At 42.4% G+C, this 19,094-nt stretch overlaps 2 protein-coding genes across 8 annotated transcripts in view; one reads left to right on the plus strand and one right to left on the minus strand.

Annotated features, from left to right (window-relative positions):
* Positions 1-4,078: 4,078 nt before the first annotated feature.
* METTL18 (methyltransferase 18, RPL3 N3(tau)-histidine) lies at positions 4,079-6,435 on the minus strand. Of its 4 annotated transcripts, none has more exons than XM_070076869.1 (2): positions 6,185-6,435; positions 4,079-5,423 (listed from the first exon to the last, which is right to left on the minus strand). In XM_070076869.1, the coding sequence occupies exon 2, from the start codon at positions 5,214-5,216 to the stop codon at positions 4,122-4,124; it is 1,095 nt and encodes a 364-aa protein (XP_069932970.1). In that variant the 5' UTR covers positions 5,217-5,423; positions 6,185-6,435; the 3' UTR covers positions 4,079-4,121. The 4 variants fall into 4 exon arrangements, with proteins under 4 accessions (XP_069932970.1, XP_051714366.1, XP_051714364.1 ...); XM_051858406.2 differs by having other exon boundaries at positions 6,270-6,432; XM_051858404.2 differs by having other exon boundaries at positions 6,214-6,432.
* FIRRM (FIGNL1 interacting regulator of recombination and mitosis) overlaps positions 6,425-19,094 on the plus strand; it is a 62,889-nt gene continuing 50,219 nt past the window's right edge. The window contains exons 1-6 of one of the 4 annotated variants that reach the window (XM_070076862.1): positions 6,425-6,621; positions 11,216-11,255; positions 12,711-12,799; positions 15,202-15,306; positions 15,764-15,904; positions 16,862-16,975. In XM_070076862.1, the coding sequence (XP_069932963.1) occupies positions 6,511-6,621; positions 11,216-11,255; positions 12,711-12,799; positions 15,202-15,306; positions 15,764-15,904; positions 16,862-16,918 (543 nt within the window). In that variant the 5' untranslated portion in view covers positions 6,425-6,510 and the 3' untranslated portion in view covers positions 16,919-16,975. Of the gene's footprint in view, positions 6,747-11,214; positions 11,256-12,710; positions 12,800-15,201; positions 15,307-15,763; positions 15,905-16,824; positions 16,991-19,094 lie in introns of those variants that run through there. The other 3 variants (XM_070076861.1, XM_051858392.2, XM_017345703.3) reach the window with 3 other exon arrangements.

Consider the following 19,094-nt stretch of genomic DNA (forward strand, 5'->3'; position numbering starts at 1 on the left):
TAATTGCTAGAGCTACATCCATCCTGTATGGCTGACTGGAGGTGTTAGCAGGCTTTCAGAACGGTTCTGCTGCTGCAGTGAAACCAGGACAAGGAAAGAACTTCTAAGACTCTTGGATGGGTGACAGGGACAGGCTTCAGCAGTCATCTGACGTCAGCACCCACCTTGAGTTGTCACTGCATGGAACACTTCCTTCTGTGGCTCCAGCCGCCAGTGCACACATTTGCTTTGTGTTCACCTGCAGCAAAATAATGAAAACCTCATTGCATTTTGCCACGCTGGATGCCCACAACAAAGAGGCAGCAGATCGTCATGAGGAGGAAAAAAATCCATCTCTTACCACCCTCTTCCTTTATCTGCAGGGAGTGCCTTGTTGTTCTGATGGTGGTCAGTTTATGGCTCAGTTTTCTACATCTTCAGTCTGAACCCTGTGGATATGTGTAGGATTAACACATGGGACTTCTAACATAAGATGAGGAGGGCTGAAACAGAACTCGTTCCCCTGCTCCCCTGTGCTCCCTAACTCGGAGCTGACCCTGCCTGGAGGCAGGAGTCTGCTTTATCTTTGCATAAAGGTGCTGCACACTCCAGCAGCAGCATGTGACTGAGGCATTTGGATTTCACGAGTCTGACTCTATGGTAAAGGCTTGAGATACACTCGCATAATGCCGAAACAAGATTTCACGTGCACTTTCCCTATCACATAAGTAAACACTATGGAAAAGGATAATTACAGCTTCCCTTTATCAGATTTTTGCAGATCATATATCGATTATACTTCTCTGTGAGTAGAAAAATGCCCAAATTTCCCGTTTCTTTGTGTAATATTTATATTACCAAGCTGTTTAGTGTGGTTGTAATTTTTACATTTTTTTCAAACAGAGAAATAATCCTTATCCTAAAAAAGCACTTCCCTTAGAATTTCCCCTGTAGATGACAAGCTTCCTTTGAAGGGTTATCTGAGTTCACTTTTAATCTCTTAAAAAGGCAGAAATTGGAACTGTGAGAGATTGCTAGTTGCTATGAGTGTATTGTGGCTGCCCCCCACCATCCAGGTTGGAAAGAGGTTATGATCTGGGCTGCAATAAAGGACACTTCTATGGCACAGGGAAATCTTTACAGCTTCCTGGTCCTCCTCCCCCTCCTCCTCCTCCTCCTCCTCCTCCTCCTTTTTATTTATTTACTTGAAAGGCTGAGTTAGAGACAGAGAGAGGGAGAGACACAGAGACAGGGAGAGCTTTCCTCTGCCGGTTCACTCCCCAGGTGACTGCAGCAGTCAGGGCTGGAGCCAGGAGCCAGGAGCTTCTTGCAGGTCTCCCATGTGGCTGCAGTGGCTCAAGCACTTGGGCTATCTTCTGCTGCTTTCCTAGGTGCATCAGCAGGAAGCTGGATTTTAATTTTTTTTATTTATTTGACAGATATAGAGTTAGTGAGAGAGAGAGAGACAGAGAGAAAGGTCTTCCTTCTGTTGGTTCACTCCCTAAATGGCCACTAAGGCTGGCGCCGCACCGACCTGAAGCCAGGAGCCAGGTGTTTCTTCCTGGTCTCCCATGCGGGTGCAGGGGCCCAAGCACTAGGGCCATCCTCCACTGCCCTCCCGGGCCACAGCAGAGAGCTGGACTGGAAGAGGAGCTACTGGGACTAGAACCCGGCGCCCATATGGGATGCCGGTGCCGCAGGCGGAGGATTAACCAAGTGAGCCACAGCGCCAGCCCTCAAGGAAGCTGGACTAGAAATAGAGCAGCTGGGACTCAAACTGGCACCCTTATGAGATGCTCGCTCTACAGGCGGCAGCTTTACCCACTATGCCACAGCACCAGCCTCCACAAACCCCATTTTAAACAAAAGTAAACAGATCTTTCTATCTGGCTGAGAAAACAGAGTGCCTGAGAATTATATGAATTCTTGGAAAGAATAATGTCCATTTAAACATGGGAATCATGTGATAAGAACCATGATAAATGCTCAAAATTAGCTCTCATTCTTCAAACTATTCTGTCATGGATACACTGTTATAAACTGTTTTGCACTGAGGCCAGCATTGTAACTGCTCCACTTCTGATCCAGTTTCCTGCTAATGGCCTGGGGAAAAGCAGTGGAAGATGGCCCAAGTGCTTAGGCCCCTTTTACTTATGTGAGTGACCTGGAAGAAGCTCCTGGTTTTGGCCTGGCCTAGCCCTGGCTATTGTGGCCATCTGAGGATTGAACCAGTGGATGGAGGACCTCTCTGTAACTCTTTCAAATAAATAAATCTGTTATAAAAAATTAGTTATTTTGCAGATGGATAAATTGAACTTTATTCCAAGGCTCCAAAACACATTATCTTATATATACAAGGAGACTTCAAAGAGTTCATGAAAAAATGGAATTAAAAGTCTTGGGGGGGTGGTGTAAAGCCAATGCCTGCAGTATCAGCATCCCATATGGGCACCGGTTCAAGTCCCAGCTGCTCCACTTCCCATCCAGCTCCCTGCTAATGCACCTGGGAAAACAATGGAAGATGCTTGGGCCCCTGCCACTCATTCTGGAGACCTGGAAGAAGCTTCTGGCTTCCGCCTGGCCCAACCCTAGCCATTGTGGCTATTTGGGGAGCGAATCAGCAGATGGAAGACCTATCTCTCCTCTCTTTCTCTGTAAGTCTGCCTTTCAAATAAATAAAATAAATCTTAAAAAAAAATTTAGGGGTAAGCATTTCACACAGGGATTAGATGTTGCTGGGATGCTTGCATCCAATATCAGAGTGCCTGGGTTCAAGTCCTGGCTCTGCTTTCAGTTCCAGCTTCCTGCTTGCATCCTGGGAGGCAGTAGATGCTGGCTCGATTACTTAGGAGACCTGGATTCAGTTCCTGGCTCCTGGCTCAGCCCTAGTCCATCCCTGGCTGTTGCAGGCAGTTAGGGAGTAAACCAGCAGATGGGAGATCTCACTCTGTCTCTGCCTTTTCAACAAAAACGAGAAATTGACTCCAGTTTCTGCATCTCAATGTGAATGCAACTGCTCAGCATCCTAATCCTTATTATGCAATGTAAATGAATAGGAAAAACAAAATCAAAGTTTCTTCCTAGCTTCAAGGATACCTGAAAAAGTACATGGAAAAATAGACTTAAAATACAACTTTAGCTTCAGCTTCAGCAGGTATATACTTTCTGTCTCTCTCGATTTTTTTTTTTTTAAAAATAAAGTTTATATTGGTGCAAAAATTTGAAGTTCATGTATAGTATTTCCACAATACACAATTTCCATGCTTTTACAGACTACTCATATGTATGGAGTTCAAAATTTTTTGCAACAAAATAAAACAATTTTTAATTCCATCTTCCATGAACTTTTTGAAGGACCCAGGTCACAAGGCCAATTTTGATTCAGAACCATTTAGTGGTTCTGAACATATCATGTATGCCTTACAACTAATGGCATGGTTACCTGCCTAGGCACTTCATGTGAACAAGGAACTCAGGGAGAATTTACAAACGAGATAAGGGAATGGCAGGATTTCTGAGAATAATGTTATATGATGTCAAAGGTGGTAGAGGAGCCGGCGCTGTGGAGCAGAGGGTTAACGTCCTGGCCTGAAGCACTGGCATCCCAAATGGGTGCCGGTTCTAGTCCTGGCTGCTCCTCTTCCGATCCAGCTCTCTGCTGTGGCCTGGGAAAGCAGTAGAAGATGGCCCAAGTCCTTGGGCCCCTGCACCCACGTGGGAGATCCAGAAGAAGCTCCTGGCTCTTGGCTTCAGATGGGTGCAGCTCCGGCCGTTGCAGCCACCTGAGGAGTGAACCATCAGATGGAAGACCTCTCTCACTCTCTGCCTCTCCTCTCTCTGTGTAACTCTTTCAAATAAATAAATAAATCTTAAAAAAAAAAAAAAAGGTGGTAGAAAAGGCAAACAATGAAGGAAGAAGACAGAGAACTTCACTACAATGATTTCCTAAGTTCATCAAACACCTAGGGATACTTCCTCAGTCTTACCCAGTAAGTACAAGGTTGCTACACAGCTGGCCTATTTGGATAAACAAAACAAAAAAATTCATAACGTCAACAAAATAATAATAGAAAAACCAGAATTAAATATTCAAAACATGTTTTTGTCAATCTGTTTATTTCACTTAGGACATCCAGTGAACACTAATTAGGGAACTTAAAAGTCAACTCAATTAGGAACCTCTTTAGTCCTTCATCAATGATTTCAAGTGTTCTAGTTTCAAATACATCCCTTTCTTCTACAAACTTCTGAAACAGATGAACACCTCCACCTACACCAAAATAATGTGCTTTGCTGGCCAAAAGCACCCGTCCATTTTTTCCCAACAGTCTAAGGAATGTTTGATGCAAAGTACTATAGTAATCTGGATTGTAAATGGTTTCTGAAGTGAGAATGAGGTCATATTTTACAAAGAGTTCCTCACTGCTCAGGACAAGGTTACAGAACTCAGACCACTCCCCAGAAAAGAACCGGCATTTACATAGCTCTTCTGCTACTCTTGAATTCCTACCTCTTTTCACATCTGGCTCTTTTACATCATTTTCTTCACCTTCCAAAGTGCAGTTAGCCACAACATTAGGTAAGGTTACTTCATCAATCACCATCCCATTATAATCTTGAAAATGAACTTCTTTGGCCCCTCTCTTGAAAGCAGTTATACCCAGCAACCCTGATCCACAGCCAAGATCCAACACTTTTTTGCCAGCAAACTTTACTTTGGCCTTTGTGAAATAAGCCAGGAGGTCATAGGTACATTCCCAGATTTTTAAGCCTCCTTCATAAACACCTGTAATCAGATCAGAGTGACAAGAAAAGCTCTTCGAAACTATGTTTTCTCCAGAGCAGCTCTCCTTCAACAAGGCGGTCTTCACTACTGACAGGCTGACATTCTGGAGACCTGGTACCGCGTCTATGACTTTATTTTCTAACACTTTCTTCACATCTGTGGGCATAACATGCTCTTTGGCAACTCTCAAGCAGCACTGCTTTTCATGTGGCTCCAAGAGCCTTGAACTGTCAGTCGCACTGCATAGGTTGTCTGTGTGTTGACAGGAAGCTGCGTTCCCCACTGACTTAGGTTCCCACGTGGGAGCCGGAGCCAAGTCCTTCTGTTTCTCCTTTTGACTTTTTGAGACCGACAACTTTTTTGAGGAACCCACAGTTACTGCTGCAACTCCAGGGGGTGTTAATTCATTTTCCAGATGTTCTTCTATAGCGAAATTAAATTGAAAGGTCATCTCTTCTTAAAAACACAAAATCCTTAAATTCCAAGGAAGATTCTTCAACTTCCAGATAGAAAGTGGAGACACACAGAAACCTGCCTCAATTATTCATTTTACTTCTTTTTTTGTTAGTTTCTCTTTATCTGCTTATACACTGTTCCAAATATTCAGAGATGTTTCCAGATGACTTTTTGGAGATTGCTGGTCTCTTTCAGCTTAGTTCTGGAAGAAAGGGAATGATAAAAGCAAAGTCACACCTCACTAGAATGCAGCATTAAATCGCTTCCTCCCCCAGCCCCACAGCTGCCTTTTCTAAAAACAAAAAAAAAGCAGCTGTGTGTGGGAGGGGGCAGGAGCGTGGAAATCAGAGATTTGTAAAAACAAAAACATGCAAACCTTACGGGTTCCAAAGTTGGAAAACAAACGCTAAAAACGAAAGAACAGCAGCAGTACCAACGGCCAGAACAGGCATCAAGTCCGAGATTTTCAGACCGGACGGCCTCGCTCTCCGGCTGTCTTTCAACTGTCCCGTCTGTGCCCAAATATACACTTCTGTCTGTTACTGTGTCAAGTACTAGATGCTCAAGACTTTATTGTGCTAACTGAGCCGGCACAGGAGCGCTGTGGCGCAAGGCGATTCATCCAAATTACTTCATTACGAAACGTTTAGTCCGGACCAGCAACGCTGGGGGTAATTTCGGAGGAATTCATTTAACTGTACAACAGTTCCGAAACACGGGCACTGCAGCAGCCGTCTGAGGAAGTAACTTTTTGGGAATCTTTACCCACGGTGCGAGACATTTGATTGATTTGCGTCGATCTGCACCGCACCTGAAGCAGATGGGATCTCTATTTCCTTGATCGCACGGTTAAAAGGCTGCAACCACCCCTTATGAGGGCTGGGGCTCAGCTCAAACCCCAGATGCGCTATCTCCATTCCCCACGGGAGCGAAGGCAGCGCCCTGGGGACTTCCAGCCCTCACCTCCCGGAAGCGCCCCCAACTCAGTGTACCGTTTACAGCAATGCAGACCCGGGGACTCTCGCTGTCCGGCGTGTACTGGGCTCACCAGGCAAAAAAATAAAACCCTCGTGTCACACAGCGCGTCCTCTCCACGGAAACCGCAAACCAGCGAGTTGGGTCCTCCGGGGGCCTGACAAGCCCGGCTTTCTGTCCAGCTACGAGGAACTCAGCCGGCTTCCTCTCTATGGTTCGGAGGGCGCGGGGAGCCCGCAAGGCCTGCCGGGACCGCGCCGTTTCCGGTGCGGGCTGTGGCGGGCTCGGTTTGAAGCTTCGCCGTGGGGCGCAGCATGGCTCAGGAGCGCGCGGTCTCGCCCGGCGCGCTCGCCTTGGACGAGTTAAGCGGCTGGCCGGAGGAACTATGCCGCCGGGAGCTGCCGTCCGTTCTGCCCCGGCTCCTCATATCCTTGCTTGTCATTTCCACGCCGCGAGAGGCGCGGGCGGGTCGCGAGTCCGTCCTCTGCCCCGTCGTACCCCTTCCCCCGCCGGGCTGTGTTGCCTCGCTGCGGCCTGAACCCCTATTTTGGTGAGTGGGTCCAGGAGGGTTGAGTGAGAACCGTGGGCCCCGAGATCGCGGCCCTCTGGCTTGGGCTCTGGTAGGGCTCCAAGATGTGTTGTGAACTGGTTCTGGCGTTGTCTCCCATTCCTTCGTGCCGGTGCAGATTTGCTTGCAACTAAATGTAAATGCCTTTGCATGTGGGCAGCGGGCGCTGCAAGGGCTCAGACCCGACCTGCATGGCCAGCTCTGGCTTTGTGAAGTAGGGCGGGAGAGATGCTCTGAGCTTTTATCATCTGTCAGATGGTTGATGAATTTGGATAACCCCGTCCTCAGGACTGTGAGAATTAAAGGACGTAGTTTCCCCCTTCGTCGCCTGTCCCGGACCCCTTTTCATGTATTGCTGTTAGGCAGACCCGCTCCATTTCTTGTTGGCGTCCACCTGTGGCCTTGAGCTGTTAAATGACTGTTGTCCAGCTGTAGACCATTCCTTAGTAGGTTCATGCCCTTGTAAATGTGACAGGAGTCCTAGGCCCTCATGAGAAAAGGTTTTTAGTTTTTGTTTTTGTCTTTGAGGTCACCGATGACATGAAATTACACTCGTAAGAAAAATAAAATGATCGGGGCCTGCATCCCATATAGGTGCCGGTTCAAGACCCGGGTACTCCACTTCCAATCCGGCTCTCTGCTATGGCCTGGGAAAGCAGTAGAAGATGGCCCAAGTCCTTGGGCCCCTGCACCTGTGTGGGAGACCAGGAAGAAGCTCCTGACTCCAGATGGGCACAATTCCAGCCTTTGTGGCCAATTGGGGAGTGAATCAGCAGATGGAAGACTCTCTCTCTGCTTCTCCTCTCTTTATAACTGTCTTTCAAATAAATAAATTAAAAAAAATATAAAGTCTCAACACTGCACAAATAATTTTTTAAGACATATTTGAAAGGCAGAGTTACAGCTGGGCAGAGAGAGAGAGGTCTTCCATCTGCTGGTTCACTCTTCAGATAACCACAATGGCACCAACCTGAAGCCTGGAGCCAGGAGGCTCTTCTGGGTCTCCCACGTTGGTGCAGGGTCCCAAGGACCTGGGCCATCTTCTGCTTTCCCAGGCCATAGCAGAGAGCTGAATGGGAAGTGGAGCAGCCGGGACTCGAACCAGGGGCACATATGGGGATGCAGGCACTACAGGCGGCAGCTTTACCCACTATCCCACAGTGCAGGCCCTACAAATTTTCACAGCTAAAGCCCAAAGTAACTAAATATTACCTTCATATAGCAGCCATTCACTCAGATGTGAGAAAAATCCCAGATGGTACCAAAGCCCTTCTTTTAAGTCATTGTGTAGATGTGGATTTGTCCTCAAGGAGTTTGACTTGGAAATGAAGAGCTATCCTACTCAAAAGCGTTTGTACATGTGCATCAGGCCTGGTGTTGGGTTTTTAGGGAACAACGATAAGGAACAAGGACTTCATTTCCCCTCAGGCTTACAGAAGGACTTCATTAAATGCAAAGGCAATATTTTCATCTCGTTTTAACGTACTCAAAGGGACATAACTTGTTCTTACTCCGGTTTTCTTCAGCTGAGTAAATAGTTTCACAAACCAAAGCCCTGAATCTTCTCTCATACCCAGTCAGCAAGTTCTGTTGTTTCTGCTCTGAATTATTATATCTTCAGTCGGTCCACTTATCTCCATCCCCATTGCTACCAATCTGGTTCAAAACTCCTATCACCTGTACTGTTAATGGTTTGCTTGTTTCTACTTAGGTCCTTCTGTAATTTGTCCTTCAAAAAAATTTTCAGTGAAAAAGACTTCCTTTTTTTTAAACCAACCCCGATGACTTGTCAAATTGGGGATAAAATCCAAACTTATATCGAAGGCTCCAATTGCTCTAAGCTTTGTCCTTCTCTCATACGTAGCTAACTATACTCTCTCCATAAACACTTTGACATCAAGCTCTCCTGCCTCAGGATCTTGTGCTCAGCTTAGCTTATTCTAGCTTTTTGTCCATCTCATTATTCAGGTCTTGGCTCCAATGTTACCTCCCCAGAGGGGCCTTTTCAGAAACCTTAGTCCACTACACTTTTACCACTACACTTAAGATTTAGTTGAAAGGCACTTAGAGTGCATACACTTTTGTTTGCTGGTTCACTCCCTAGATGGCCACCACAATGGTCAGACAGAAGCCAGAGGCCAGGAACTCCATTTGGATGTCTCACATGGGTGTAGGGGCCCAGGCACTTGGTCCATCTTCCACTGCCTTCCCAGGCGCATTAGGAAGGAGCTGGACCAGAAGTGAAGCAGCCATGGCTCCAGCCAGTTTTCTTTTCTTTTTTTTATTATTATTATTTTTTTAAATTTTTTGACAGGCAGATTGGACAGTGAGAGAGAGAGAAAGGAAGGTCTTCCTTTGCCGTTGGTTCACCCTCCAATGGCCGCCGTGGCCGGCGCACTGCGGCCGGCGCACCGCGCTGATCTGATGGCAGGAGCCAGGTGCTTCTCCTGGTCTCACATGGGGTGCAGGGCCCAAGCACTTGGGCCAGCCTCCACTGCACTCCCTGGCCACAGCAGAGAGTCCAGCCAGTTTTCATATGGGATGCTGATGTTGCAGGCAGTGGGTTAACCCACTGCTTCAGAAAACCTGGCCCAGAAATTATCTTTATTTGCTTTGTTAATTTTCTACTTCTCACTGTACTATAAAGTTCATAAAGGTAGGAACTTGGTTTTGTTCACTGATTAAGCCTCAGCATTGAGAACAGTGCCTGGCAGATAGTAAGCATTCAGGAGAGGGCTAACAATATTTAATGTTTTAAAAATGCTTGCAGTCTCAGTAGAAAGCATTTTTTTTTAAGTTTGGTAGTATTTGTCATTTTCAACAAATGCAAGTTTGTATTAAATCTGCAATCCATCTTCCAAACATAGTTATTTTCATATCTTGCATGTTACTTATTTTCTAGTCTTTCATGACTACATAAACAACACTAACTTTGGAATAGTGGGAATTTTTTGAGCTTTACTGAAGCTTTTCCTTAAGATAAATTCTATACTACTGAACTCAGATGTGTTAACTATGATGACTCATTTTGGTTGCTACTGTAGTAACATGAGTATATACACAAAATAAGTAAGGAACCAATTTGAGAAAGGAACCAATTTTTGTATTAGTGTAATAGTTAAGGGTATTTATTTTTCTTGTTGATGTATTATTTAATGATCCTTATATTCTTTAATGATTCTTACATTTTTTTTTTTTTAAGATTTATTTGAAAGGCAGAGTTAGGCCGGTGCCGTGGCTCAATAGGCTAATCCTCCACCTGTGGTGCCGGCACCCCAGGTTCTAGTTCCTGTTGGGGCGCCAGATTCTGTCCCGGTTGCTCCTCTTCCAGTCCAGCTCTCAGCCGTGGCCCGGGAGTGCAGTGGAGGATGGCTCAAGTCCTTGGTCCCTGCACCCACGTGGGAGACCAGGAGAAACACCTGGCTCCTGCCTTTGGATCAGCGCGGTGCGCCGGCCGCAGCAGCCATTGGAGGGTGAACCAACGGAAAAGGAAGACCTTTCTTTCTCTCTCTCTCTCTCACTGTCCACTCTGCCTGTCAAAACAAAACAAAACAACAACAACAAAAAAAAAAAAAAAAAAAAACAAGGCAGAGTTACAGAGAAAGGAGACAGAGATCCTCCATCTGCTGGTTGACTTCCTAAATAGTCAAAACTGTAGATATAGGCCAGGCTTAAGTCCGGAGCCTAGAATTCCATACAGGTCTCCCATGTGGATGGCAGAGGCCTAAGCATTTGAGCCATCCTCTGCTGCCCTCCCTGGTGCATCAGCAGGGAGCTAGATCACAAGCAGAGCAGCTGGGACTGAAACCAGCACTTCGTATGGGATTCCAGTGTCTCAGGTGGCAGCTTAGCCTGCGGCACGCCAGCGTTGGCCCCAATTCTTATGTTTATTTTGTAAAGTATTTCTAACAGTTATTCTCCATGCTGTACAATGATATAGTTTAGAATATGATTACTGCTAACTTTTGTATTGAACATAAGGTAATTTGCCACATGTTTCTTAGCCCCTGCTGTAAGTATAATTTCAGCCTGATAAGGTTAAGATAGGTATGGAAGTAACATGAAAAGAAGAAAGTATTGAGTGACGTGAAGATGGGTACAAATGAAATACTGCTGAAATGCTATGGAGAAATTTGTTTCCTGTCATATAAACCTGAAGTCAATGGATTATTGGACCATTGCTTATCATCTGTCAGAAATGTTTCATGACTGCACATGGTTTGAAAAGGCAAACTTATCCTTGAGCAGTTTTGAAAGTAGTTCCTCATTTGCACCATACTGCTTGTTTACCTGCTAAACATTGAATTTTTTCAAAGGAAAATTAAGCCCGTAATTTGAGTCTAATTTCAATTGCTTAAAGATCTTTGCTTTCATTTCAAGAAAGTGATTTTGTGAATTAATTCTTAGTAGTAAATATTCTGGTTTGATAGTGTCTTCCTTAATTATTTTACTCTATGTGTCAACATTCTGATAATTGGATTGAACATATTCGTAAGTAAAATTATTCTAATTGTATGATATACTTCAATGTCATTAAGGTCTAAGGCACTCATAATTCAATGAATATGACCTTGTAGTTTTGTATTTCCTTAAAATGTGATCATTTTCTATGTTATAAACTCTAACTTTTAGTTACTTGAAATAATCAAATTCCTTTCAATTACAGTGCCTAAAGTTTGATATTCCATTATGGATAAATAATAAAGTGTTCTTTATGTGGACGTATTAGTTGTTCAAATGTAGACCTATTGGAAACTGAATTTGTTGTCCTTCATAACTTTCAGCCTTTGTTAATGTTCACTGTCATTTAAGAAAAACTTATAGAAAAAAGTTACAGAAAATTGCATATTTTGAGTTAGTATATTCTACTTACATTTTGCTTTGTGAACTATTTGCTTATAATTTTGAGTATGTTGTTTGTTGGGGTCTCATTTTCTTAGGTAACAGGTTTTAAAATTTGAGTATAAAAATTAATGCATGTTCATTTTACAAAATTTGAAATCTGAAATGGTTAATTATTTGATGGAAATGGTTTGATCTTATTTCAATACAGTCCTGCTGGCCCATCATCCTTTGTGTATATATAAGTTTCTATACATTCAAATAAGGATTATGCTCTTTTAGAAACTATATGTATATTGTGAACATCTTTTTCATGTTTTAAAGGATAATTTTAATGATAGCTGATTCTATTCAATAGATGTATCCACATCCAGTTTACTGGTCCTCAGTTGCTGGAATTTTAGGTTTGTTCCAGTTGTTTTTGTTTTTTTTCTTAATTCACTGTTTATTTTGATTTTTTGTTTGTTTATTTGAAGCCAGGCACTCTGGGATGCATGCATCTTTTTTTTTTTAAGATTTATTTTTATTTATTTGAAAGAGTTACAGAGAGAGGTCTTCCATCCACTGGTTCACTCCCCAGACGGCCACAATGGCCAGAGCTGCGCTGATCCAAAGCCAGGAGCGTGGAGCTTCTTCCAGGTCTCCCATGCAGGTGCAGGGACCCAAGGACTTGGGCCATCTTCCACTGCTATTCCAGGCCATAGCAGAGAGCTGGATTAGAAGAGGAGGAGCCGGGACTAGAACCAACGCCCATATGGGATGCCGGCGCATCAGGCCAAGGCTTTAACCCACTGTGCCACAGTACCGGCCCCGGATGCATGCATCTTAACCAGTGTCTTAAATGATAGGCCAAATGCCCAGTGCCTGTTCCCCCCTTTTTTTTAATTTGCTATTGTGGATATTGATATTTATTGCTATCTGTACTTAATAGTCATAGCAAATATGTATCCTTAGTTTTTCTATGTACATTATGGCATTTTGACACTATACAAAGCTTTAGATTCTTAGCACTTGACATAGTCTCACACTGGGTAAAGGATAATGGATGTATTGGCTGATGTGATTTATTATTTTTATAGACTATATTACTGTTTTCCTTCATAGAAATTTTGAAAGTTATTGTAAAAATGTTTTTGCCTCATGTGGACCACCTGACATTGGAACAGACTTTTTTTTCGCAAGTATTACCAAAGGTATAGTATTATTATTGTCTTATTCTAGATATTATAAAGTTACTAAAATCTAGTCTGTTTTAGGTAAACTATTCTTAATTGTGGCTCTGTTTTTCTAATATGCCAAAATACTTGAAATATGAGTATTAAATAGTAGATCTAATGAAAATGCTATATGTTAGTGTGATCATTATATGATTCATATTTCATGTATTCTCCACTAATTGAGTTTAAATTATGGTTAATTTTATGTATTCTTGTATTTAAAGCTAGTCAGTGATTATCCAAATTCCTTTTACTCACAGTCACTTGAATATCCTCTGTCTAAAAAAACTTCTTAGAATTATTTCTTCTTGGGGCCGGCGCTGTGGCACAGTGGGTTAAAGCCCTAGCCTGAAGCACCGGCATCCCATATGGGCGCTGGTTCTAGTCCTGGCTGCTCCTCTTCTGATCCAGCTCTCTGCTATGGCCTGGGATAGCGGTAGAAGATGGCCCAAGTCCTTGGGCCCCTGCACCCACGTGGCAGACCCGGAAGAAGCTCCTGGTTTCTGGCTTCGGATCGGCACAGCTCAGGCCGTTGCAGCCATCTGGGGAGTGAACCAGTGGATGGAAGACCTCTTCCCTCTCTCTCTACCTCTCTCTGTAACTCTCTCAAATAAAGAAAATAAATCTTTAAAAAAAATTATTTCTTCTTTTTTTCCCCACAGAAACCTTTTATTTAAGGAATATAAATTTCATAAACACAACTTTAGGAATGTGGTGTACACTATCTCTTACAGGGCTCCAAGCCAGACTCACACCAGGCTATTCCTGCAGCTTTATCACTAGTGGCTTGGGCTACTGCAGTCTGGTCCCACCTCACTCCAAAGCTGGTGCTGAGGCTCTCGGCTGCTGGGGTCCTGAGTTGTACATAATCCACACCCTCCTCGTGGATCCACAGTGTCACTCAAGTTTGCATGGAGTTTTCTGTGCCATTTTCTCCCTAACTTTCCTGAGATGGCACTTTCTGCATTTTTTTTTTTTAACTATCTTCCCCTAGACTACAGTAGAAGCTCTCTCCCTATTCTGCCATCTTCCTTGTCTCTAGAATTTGTTCTTGACCACTACACAGAGGCCCAGCTATCATATAGATGGAAACAGAATGCCGAACAGTAACACACCTATTGGAAACAATATCCTCTTTATATTGTGATGTTGATTGTATTGTTATTCATGCAATGTTAAATTGTTTTTGAATGATCTGAGTGTTAAAAATCTTAGGGTGGCTAATTTACCAGGAGCAAAATCTTAGTTGTCAGGGCACATGTTGGACCTCTCATCTAGAAAAACAAGAGCAGGTTAGAAGATAAGTGAATAGTGAGAAAGTGATTTTAGGATAAATTCATTACCACCACCAAAATTGTGAATGTTGATTGGTCAGTAGGAAGTCAATATTTGTGGTGGAAAGAGTATTTACATTTGTTGCATACCTTATAATTGAGCTTTGAGTGATTTTTTTCATTGATGTTTTTAAATAGATTCATACCACAGAAATGGGAAATAAATCAATTTCTGTCTGAAGCTTTTTGAAAAAAGTATTACATTGCAGAAATACCTTTTGGGTTTTCTTTTTTAATTAGGTTCAATAAGTGTATTTGTTAAGTTAAATAATATCCCATCCAATTTTATTTTCATTTTATTTGAAAGGCAGAAAGAGACAGACACATACAAAGAGATGTCCCATTTGCTGGTTCACTTCTCAGTGTCTGCAACAGCTGGGGCTGGGCCATGTTGAAGCCAGGAGCCTGGAACTCCATCTGGGTCCTTGAAGTGGGTGGCAGAGACTCAAGTGACTTCAGCCATCATCTGCTTCCTCCCAGGATGCACATTAGCAGGAAGCTGGATCAGAGGCAAGAGAGCTGGGACAGAAACCAGGCCCTTTTTTTTTTTTTTTTTTTTTAATACTTATTTATTTGTGAGGGAGATAGAGAGTAACAGACAGAGGGAGAGACAGAAAGGTCTTCCATCCTCTGGTTCACTCGCCAGATGGCTACAACGGGCAGAGCAGGGCCAATCTGAAGCCAGGAGCCAGGAGCCAGGAGCTTCTTCCAGGTTTCTCACGTGGATGCAGGGTCCCAAACACTTGGTTCATCTTTTACTGCATTCCAGGCCATAAGCAGAGAGCTGGATTGGAAGAAGAGCAGCCAGGACTTGAACCTGCACTCATATGGGATGCTGGCAGTGCAGACGGAGGCTTAGCCTGCTGTGCCACGGCGCTGGTCCTCAAACCAGGCATTTTGTTTTGATATGAGATGTGGGTATCCCAAGAGGGGACGTAAGGCACTGAGCCAAACTCTGCCCCTATCCAATTCTTTTTTTTTTTTCTTTTTGAAGACATGTCTTTGCATCTCTATTCTTATTTATAACCTGATTTGTTTTCACAGACTGTAAAATTATTTGATGAGATGATTAATGACTTAACCAGTCAAGCCAAAGAATTATCAAGCCAGAATTTGGAAATCCAGACCACTCTAAGGAATATTTTACAGGTAAATAAAATGTATTAGAAATTAAGAGAGGGGGAGCTTGGAGTATGAGTATTTTAATATTGACATTGATTAGCTCTGTATCCTTTATGTAATTGCCTAATGGTGAAATTAAATATTTAGAACTGAAGATAAGAATACAGAAACATAAATTCTGAATTTTATACAATTTCTGAATTTTTATACAATTTAGTACAACTTGAATAAGACAGCTTACAATAAGATCATCAACTTCAATTTCAAAGTATATGTATAGAACACCTACTGTGTACCTACTAAGGAACCTACTACGATTCCAGTTGATCAGTAGTCAGTTCAGTATTTGTAGTTCTGATAGACTGAACTTCACTACTGTGTTGCTAGCACCCAGCATACTCTCTGATACCTTTTTAGTGTGCACACGCGCACACACACACACACACACACAAATTTTGAATGAAACTTCTTTCTTTATTTCCAGATAATGGTACAAGTCTTAGGAGCTCTTACAGGATGTGTTCAGCATGTTTGTGCCTCACAGGAATCCATCATTTTAGAAAATATTCATAGTCTCCCCTTCTCAGTCCTCCATGTAATCAAAAGTACATTTGTACATTGTAAGGTGAGTAATGGGTCTAAGTATACTTCAAGTAGCCTAGAATTAATGAACAAAGGGACTGAGTATACATAAGATTATTATACATAAGAAACTTCTCCATAGAACAAGGGCATATCTTAAATAATTGTTTTAAGTAAAGTGCTTATAAGGAAGTCACAAAAGTGTCCTTTTGAATTTTTTTTTTTGTTTTATCCTTTTTCTGCTATATAAAGAAAAAAGTGTTAAGGATTTATGTTGAGTCAGAGATCCTGAAATCGTTCTGTCAGTGATTGATGAATAAATGATGACAAAGTGCTGGGACCTCTTATTATAAAGGGAAGTTATTTAGTCCATCTCTTATTCCTGAAGAAACATTAAGGTGCAAAAGCTGGCCTGGGGCAGGCATTGAGGTGCAGCAGGTTAAACCACTCCTTGGGATGGCCTTATCCCGTACTGGAGTGCCTGGTTTGAATCCCACCTCTTTCCCATCTACTTTCCTGCACAGACACATCCTGGAAGGAGCAGGTGATGGCCCAAGTACTTGGGTCCCTGTCACTGCAGATGGAGTCCCCCTGTTTCCCTCTCCTTTTCTGTCACTCTTTCAAGTAAATCTTTTTTTTTTAAAAGGGCCTAGAATTTGTGGGGCATAGGCAGTTTTGATACTAGTTAGTTGATACTTCTCTGCTGATAAAGTGCTAAAATGTCACACATTTGACCTTTTTGTATTTGCCAGATCATGAAAGTCAGAAATCATATTTTACGTATCTTGCATCTCTTTAAGAAAACTACATATATAATGAATATTTATGAACCATTTGTTGAATGAATATGTGATTTAGTCCAAAACAGTAAATTTATAGTCTCTGATGGTAGGAGGTAGGAATTTGACACTTGAGCTTTTTCTGATTTCTTTTTTTCTCTCATTTGTGTTTATTTTTGATCAGAATAGTGAATCTGTATATTCTGGGCGTTTGCACCTAGTCTCAGACCTTCTGCAAGCTCTTTTCAAAGAGGCCTATTCTCTTCAGAAGCAGCTGATGGAACTTCTGGACATGGTTCACATGGATCCTTCAGCGGATGAGAATGACGATATTTTGAGTATGGTAGTAGGTGAGTGAAGAGAACTTACCACTTCACATGGGAGGTACAGTGACTGTAAGGCATGTATCAGTTATTGAACCCAACGTTGTTTCTAATGATCCGTAACATCTTACTCATTATATGTATAAAAATAAGTTAAATCTAACTGGATACATTTTTAATCTTCTAAATTTTATTTTTAAAGATTTATTTATTTTACTTAAAAGGCTGTTAGAGAGAGAGAATGAGAATCTTCTATGCTTGTTCACTCCTCAAATGGCTGCAACAGCTTGGGCTAGGCCAAGCCAGAGCCAAGAGCCAGTAATTCCATCTAGGTCTTCTATGTAGGTACAAGGGTCTAACCACTTGGGCCACCTTGCACTGCTTTCCCAGGCACATTAGCAGGGAGCTGCACCAGCAGTGGCGCAATTGAGAATGCATCCGGCACCCTTAGGGGATGCTGGCGTTACAGGCAGTTGCTTAACCCACTGCACCATGCTGCTGGCCCCAATTTTTTAAATGTTAGAATTTGTGAAATTGATTCTTGGTGCTTTAGTATAGATTTGCATATTACTAATAAAATTCATTGGGTAGTTTCCCCATGATGATTAACAGAGATTAACTCTGAAGTCCATATTCTGATAGTAGCTTTTCAGATGTTTTTAACCATAATTTCTAGCAAGAAATGCAATTTACATCCCTTCCCAGAATATATACAAGGGTACTTCAGGAAATTCATGGCAAAATAAAATTTAAAGATAAATTTATTTTGTTACAAAAATTGAAATTATGCGTAATGTTTTCATTATGTGTATTTCCATGAACTTTTTGAATATCCCTCGTGTAAATACATGTGTATGTATATAGCCCAAACCCATTTATTTATTATAATGGAACAATACCCATTTTACATGTGATGCATTCTGTATTGTTGTATTTTTAACGAATGGCTGGTTGTAACCAGCTTTATTCATTTCATCATTCACTAATGGATTATGACCCAGAGTTTGAAAAACAATAATGTACAAAAGCAAAGATTACTTTCAGAACTTCGAAATCAAAAGAATAGGTTGGTTTTTACAGTATATTAAGTATCTTTTGCTCTATAACCACTCCAAAATCTGTTGGCTTAAAAGCAACATTTTAATTATTCATGACTCGTGAGTCTAGTTTAGACTAGGCTCAGCAGAGATCATGGTACAGTTGGTTTGTAGCCATTAACTTCACTTTTCATCTGGCTGTTGGCAGAGGCAAAAGTACTGATAAAATAATTTATCACCTTGAAGACTAACCTGAGCTCACTCACCTTATGGTGGACCCAGTGTTTCCAAGATCAGTGAGAGAAGGCAAGTTATCAGGCTGGTGCCACGGCTCAATAGGCTAATAATCCTCCACCTGCAGTGCCGGCACCCCGGATTCTAGTCCTGGTCGGGGCGCCAGATTTTGTCCCGCTTGCCCCTCTTCCAGGCCAGCTCTCTGCTGTGGCCCGGGAGTGCAGTGGAGGATGGCCCAAGTGCTTGGGCCCTGCACCCGCATGGGAGACCAGGAGAAGCACCTGGCTCCTGCCATCAGATCAGCGCGGTGCGCAGGCCGCAGCGCACCAGCCGCGGCAGCCATTGGAGGGTGAACCAACTACAAAGGAAGACCTTTCTCTCTGTTTCTCTCTCACTGTCCACTCTGCCTGTCAAAAAAAAAAAAAAAAAAAAAAGGGCAAGTTATCTAAATGCAAACACTTTTAATTGCTTGCCTCACTTTTATTATTTTTTTGCTTGGCCAAAGCAAACCATGAGGCAAAGCCCAGAGTCAAGAGGAATAAACACGGAAAGGACAGTTATTATGACCAGTTTTACAAATGATCTGCTATGGGCAAAGTAAAATACTGGGTGTAACACTAAATACTGTGTAAATTTGCTTTAATTCTCTGTTGGGTTTTCTTTCCTTAGAAGTTTATTTTTTCATTTTGAATTAAAATGGGGTCTATAAAATATTTTGGTTATAATAGAGTAAACCTTTGATCCCACTGAATAATTTTAGTTCTCTTTAGGTCATAGGACAGGTGTACACATCAAGTTGAGTTGATAAAAACCTTAAATCAAAAATGTAACATTTTCAATAATTGTTTTGACACAGTTAT

The sequence above is a fragment of the Oryctolagus cuniculus genome, chromosome 7, assembly GCF_964237555.1.
Source record: "Oryctolagus cuniculus chromosome 7, mOryCun1.1, whole genome shotgun sequence".
Lineage (NCBI taxonomy): Eukaryota > Metazoa > Chordata > Mammalia > Lagomorpha > Leporidae > Oryctolagus > Oryctolagus cuniculus.